This window comes from Lupinus angustifolius, chromosome LG03 (genome assembly GCF_001865875.1).
Source record: "Lupinus angustifolius cultivar Tanjil chromosome LG03, LupAngTanjil_v1.0, whole genome shotgun sequence".
Taxonomy (NCBI): Eukaryota; Viridiplantae; Streptophyta; class Magnoliopsida; order Fabales; family Fabaceae; genus Lupinus; species Lupinus angustifolius.
In genome coordinates this window covers 4,825,206-4,831,694 of record NC_032011.1, presented here as the reverse complement: position 1 = coordinate 4,831,694, position 6,489 = coordinate 4,825,206, and the positions used below count along the sequence as shown (strand labels likewise).

Here is a 6,489-nt window from a genome sequence, read left to right as displayed (position 1 = left end):
TAAAGCATACAACTCAAGAATTTGATATAGATTGATGATTGAAGAAAATAAGAAAGCACCATCCCCTGTTATGGCTTTTCCCTTATATTTTCTAGGATGCGGCCTTGTGGGGAGGATTAATGATAGACCCACTATGGAAAAAATACAAAGTAAAAATAGAAAATATGAATAAAAAAGTTTGCGACTTTAGAAATTGGGTGGTTTGTTAGGTATGATATATCACACTCTAGATGGTAGATTCTTTCCAATATATAGCTTGGAGTCCATTGAATGGCAATGGGAATGGACCATATTGAATCCCACATTGTGATCCTACCACTTCCCACCTGTATAAAACAACATAAAGCCCTTTCCCTTAGTAATCACATGACATATAAAAAAATGATCTTTGCCCATTATATTCTTAAGAATCAAAGTGAAGGTCAATTCTACATAAATTATCAGTAAATTTGGTTTCTGAAATTATGAAATGTTACTTTGATTTCGAACTTTGCAAGTCCTTAATCAATTTGGCTACTAACAATTTTTTTATAAGATTCTTGATGAGATTATATTGAATGAAAATGTTAATTTCAAGAACTATATTAACATTTTACTCTATACATAATGCAAGTGTATTAAGTAGTTGTGCAAAAAATATATACATAATGAATCATGATTTTCTACACCAAATTTCTTTACATATCTTTAGATATACTTTATAATGATTGATTAAAATATTTTTAATTTTTTTAGTATAACTAATAGTATTCATCATCCTATGACTAATGAACTAATCACTTTTAGAGGTGCATAATTACTCATCTCGACAAATATTGCTCATAGGATATTACACTTTCGTTTTGAAAATAAGAATAGATGAATAATAGATGACTAAGAATTAAATATAAAAGTGGTGTGATAGAAAAAAAAGGTAAGATAAACATCTATCATATATAAAATACTGAAAATGATATATTCTTGTCCAAATCATTTTATATATTTAACATTGTGGATAAGAGAAGTGTGTAGGAGTTACTCTTTAAATTATCCATTTATTGCTCTCTTTTTTCTTTTACTCAAATATTTTATTTTCTATTAATTGATTAACAGTACCTAAACTTGGTGACCAAATGATGGATCATAATCAGGGTCTCCAATTTAGCAAGCTCATTGCCAGGGCATGAATGAACTCCACTACCAAATGGCATGAAAGTATTGGGTTTTGGTGCCACCTATTATCAACAAACACCAAAAACAATTAACTATGACTTTTGATATTTCAACATGAGAATCCAATTCAGTATTCTACGCATTTATATCCACCTCTCTCACTTATTTTGTATATACATATTTTTTTGTACTACCCAGACTTATCACCCAGTGAAAAAGAACTAATCATTTCTAAATGTATGGATGTCTTTACCAACAAGTTTTGCTCACACATGAAAGAAAATAAACTTTATCCAATAACTATTCTGCTTGATAATGTTAAAATGTTCTTTACACTACAAAGTGATTGGATTCATTTAATATGGAATTAGCCTTATCCATGAATTACATTATTCATTACATTTTTTTTCACCAATAGAGTGTTCACTTCTGCTATGCTCACCTCAAATCTTGAAGGGTTGAATTTTTTAGGCTCTGGAAAAAATTCTGGATTATGATGAATATTTCTGAACAAAGGCATTGCTTTCCACCCTTTTGGTATTAAGAACCCTGTTCCAAACTCTTATGTGAGTCATTTATTTAGAAATAGTCATAATCATAATTTTAAAAAGAACATTTTCACCTTTGCTACTATTAGTTTATAGTAACATAGCTCAAAATATTGTTGGAGACATGAAAATATAGTAAAGATTCCATTCAACTTACTTACCCTTATACTCTACATCAGTCACTGCTTCTCTGAAAGGGAATGATATAATGCTTGCCATTCTCAAACTCTCTAACACAACCTAAACAAGTCACAGTTTCTCATTATTAGCCACTTGCAACAAAATCAGCAGAAACTTCTAGATTAGTCCATTTACTTCTATTTTTGTTTCACCAAATAGCTAGTTTTAGATGCATTCATGCTTCACAAGAGATAACTTCTCCCTTGTAACTTGCAAGATGCAAGTTCTAGAAAAGCAAAAATAGTAAAATGTTTACTTAGGTGTGACAATGAAACACTGCATAACTGCATACCTTGTAGGTAATTGGCATGTTTCTAGTCTGATTCCAACTCAGTGGTTGGTTACCTTCATTTGATCTTTGAATAGCCTTCTGTTCTGCCTGCAAAGTGAGATCACCACAAATCATAGTGTTAATGACATATGCACAATTTTAATTATCGTAAAGATTCGAGAAAGTTATGCGTTGGCTATCGACTGCTTAACACAACCTTCATCTTTTAGCATCGAGCATACAATTTTAACTGCTTAAGAAAAAAAGGCCACATACACTTTTCCTTTAGAAAATGAAAGAGTCTGGAGCATAGTTAATTGGAATGCAGTATTGCTATGCAATTCATATAACACTTGTTTCATCACTTTTTATATTAGCATTGCGAAATTTTCTTTACGATGAACCTTATACATTACGCGCCAAACAACGCATAACAATTTCGATACGCCATAAGTAAATCTTCCTTTCCCTAATGATCATACCTTTACAGACTCCAGAATTTTCGGTTCATCATGTAGGTACTTCACTATCCATGTCATGACACTAGCTGTGGTATCTTGAGCAGCAAAAAGCACCCCAATAATGTTATCTGCAATTTGTTCATCACTTAAGATTTCTCCTTTTTCACCTTTCCAGTTCAGTAGACAACTCAATAGATCTCTTCCAACCAACTTCTTTTCCTTCCTCTCACAAATTATTTCACTTAGAATCTTACCAATTCTCTTTCTTGCCTATACATACATATATTCATTCAATAAAAGATAAGAAAAATGGAACATTCAGAATAATGCATTAAGACATATACATAAAAAAAATACAAGAAAATTTGTTGAAGTGTTCAATTACTTACCAACAGTGCCTTTTTGTATTGGGTTCCTGGGATGTTAGTTGGAAAAGAATTGTAACCTGTGTCTACAATCCAATAGTTCTTTTTTAGTTCATCCTTCAACTGGAGCTCTATGTGTCCAAAATTGCAAAGGATACCAACTTCAAAAGAAAACTGCAATCATTCAAGGAAGGACCACTTAAATTATTGACCCCTCATTATCCATTAGATCACACACTTATACTAAAGTTTATACACACAAATGCTACAATATTCAACACATGTGAACAAAGATCTATTGTCCAAAATCATATATCAAATCTTATTTCGCACTAATGAAAATATATCATCTCAATTAAAAAATTTAAACATTCATTATTACTATTATTTTTTGATTCATTATCATTGATACGAGACATGATCTAAGATAAAAGATTTATGTTCCTCATGAGTACTTGAATACAAATATTAATATAATAATGAACCCAATCATTAGACAGTGCAATATTTCAAAAGCTATATTATAAATATGTAGGTAGAAATTAAACCGACATACTCTTTTCATTTCTCTAAATGTGTTAATGACATGGCCATGACCCCAAGATTTCATGGAAGATAAGGCTAAGGCTTCAATATCTGGCACCAATTTCTGAAGTGCACTATGGGATAGAGACCTTTGAACTAGCTTCCTCAAACGCATGTGATAGTCTCCTTGGTGGAAAAACAAGGCACAAGGGCCAATTAAACGTTCCTTGCTTTTGGGGTATGTGGGTTTGAATAAGTGTGCTTGAGTCACTAACACAAAATTTGCAGCCTCAGGACTTGTCAGCATCACACAAGGGCATCCTAGGATGTTGGTCTTGAATATTTCTCCATACCTAAAATTAAACAATAAGGTTTTCATTACATTCATAACATTATAACACTAAGATTAAAGAATTAGTAGTGTTTAGTTTTGTTATAAGAGGCAGACTTGTGTACAAAATTGACAAGATTTCAATCTTATTATAATCTTCAATTTGAATGTATGACATTCAGATCACAAGAGAACATCTGACACATGCGCCAAGGCTCACCCCTCCATTCTAATGTGCAAATTATTGCATGGTCTAGGATAAATGGTTTTAAACACATCTAACCTAGTGTTCATGCATTAATTTGCTAAAATTATTTAAATTTGATCAAAATCTATAGTTCATTTATGCTTCATTCAATTATCCTAAACAACATTATAATCTCTCCTTAGTAAAAACAACAATAAAATGACAACAACCAAATATCTCATTACGTGAGGTTGACTACATGAGTCGAACCATACTATAATGTTTTATTACCATAAAGATTGTAATTTCTCCTTAGCAAGTGGGAAGAAAAAGAAAAGGAGTTGGAACTAAACTAGTATAGCAACCTTTTCTGTCTGGAAGAAAAGAAAACATTTGGGTCTTGGGAGTAGAGTTGGAAGGTGTGTCCTATGTAAGGCCACCCCATTGAACCTGGAGGAAGCTTAGCACTTGTCTGATTTTGAGGCCTTCTATTTAGTTTTGGTAAGAGAAAGAACATTAATGAAAATAAGATAAGCATAGCCAGAGAGGAAATAATGTAAGTAAAAATTCCATCCATTGCTAATGCAAAAACTCTATGGTTTGGAAAGTCAGAAGGTTAGCCTAGTCTTTTAAAAAAAATGCATAGAATTTTGAAGACAATGAGAGAAGGGAAGAGAAGCACAACCTTATATAGAAACAAACTCAGCACTATGGCTCATCCTTTGACCGATAAACATACATCTAATATCTCATATCTTTGTCTCATATGCTATCACATAATGAAACAAAATAATAATAATAATTTAATTTTTTTAATTAATATGTCATATTTTTATTGGAGCGATACAATATATGAGATAAAGTATGATACATCTTATCTCTTTTTCATTGGGGTCATTTGCAAAATTGCAATAAAGATTGATTTATAATTCTTTTATACAGGATAGATAAAATAAATATAAAAATAAGACTAATATTGGAAATGCCAAAATATGTTAGGCCGCCTATCAGGAGTTTATTACCTGACCTATAATAGGCTAGGTCAGAGCATGCTTTTTTTGTGAACAGGTCAAGCTCAGACTCTTTAAAAAGTCTATTTAGCTTAACATGTCATGCTCCAAGACCATCTAAAATGCTTATTAAGCCTAATACACCGACCTATTTAGTTATATTATATAAAAATGTTGAAATTATACTATTTTAATATAAGTAATATAATTATATATCTAATTTTAATATAGAATATGAAAATAAAAATATATTTTAATTATTAGAGTTAGATGGACCTAGCCAAAAGTAGGTCTATGAGTCTATTCAAAGATATATATGATGGTCTATTTCATGATCATATAGCATATTAGACCTTTAAACAGACTAATATGTCTTACCAAGTTTTTAAAGATGACATGTTTCTACCCTTAAGAATGACTAATGAAAGAGAAAAGGTAGGTGCACTACTAGCAAGAGTATATATTTTATAATTTGATTTGTAGTCTGAATAATATGATTTGTGAGGAACCTTTTCAACAAGTTGGCTGAAGATAGTCTTAGAGCATTTATAATGAAAAAAAAACATTACATTCTTATTTGAGTCTCATACATTATTTTATAATTTATTACAACTCTCCATAAAATGAGAATAATATCTATTTTATTCCTCACAATGACAAACATCATTATTATTCTTATTTGGGTCCCAAAATCTATTCCACACTTTTATATTTTACAATAAATATAGCAAAATATTAAGAGTAATTATTTATTTATTAATAAATTAAAATTTGTTATAAATATTAGAAATCAATTATAATTAAAAATAATTTTGTTGTTGTAAATTATAAAATTAATTACGTGAACATGAATAAATAAACAAAATATTACATTAATTAAAATACATTAAAAAATAATTTTTCATTCAAGAAGACAAGATGGGTTCTTCCACTTTTTTAATTTTTGTTTTCTGCAATTTTTTTAATGTTTTTGGATATGCTTATGTTTGTATTTATTCATGGATTTTGTATTTTTATTGCACTTCTCTCATTAGTAAATAATGTTCTTATTTGGCAACTTTTGTTCTTATTTAAGAACAAAACATAAGGAACAAGAATATTACCGTGGAGAACAAAATAAGAATGTTTTTATTCTAGTAAGAACAACCTTAAAAACAATCAATATAAGTGCTTTTACCATATCATAGAAAATATCTTAATAGAAATGTGCATGATATAATATTCACTGTTTAATCAAAAAAATTTAATATATTTATACCTAAAATAATGGTAAAATATATTTTTTATTATCTTTATCTTGGTAGGTTACTTTTTATAGGAAAATGACATTTGTAACTTATTGAAAAGTTACCAATTGTTCCAAGGTCCAATAATTTTTGTTACAACATGTATAAATTTATAAAGTAAAATAAAAAAAAATTACATTTTTATAAAAAAAATTCTTTTAAAAAGGTTTATC

General features: G+C 29.5%; 1 protein-coding gene across 1 annotated transcript; it reads right to left on the bottom strand.

Moving 5' to 3' along the window:
* LOC109343213 (abscisic acid 8'-hydroxylase 4-like) lies at positions 1-4,685 on the bottom strand. The gene is made up of 9 exons (XM_019581409.1): positions 4,386-4,685; positions 3,534-3,855; positions 3,002-3,151; positions 2,634-2,882; positions 2,173-2,259; positions 1,862-1,940; positions 1,595-1,701; positions 1,096-1,214; positions 1-326 (listed from the first exon to the last, which is right to left on the bottom strand). The coding sequence occupies exons 1-9, from the start codon at positions 4,595-4,597 to the stop codon at positions 227-229; spliced, it is 1,425 nt and encodes a 474-aa protein (XP_019436954.1). The 5' UTR covers positions 4,598-4,685; the 3' UTR covers positions 1-226.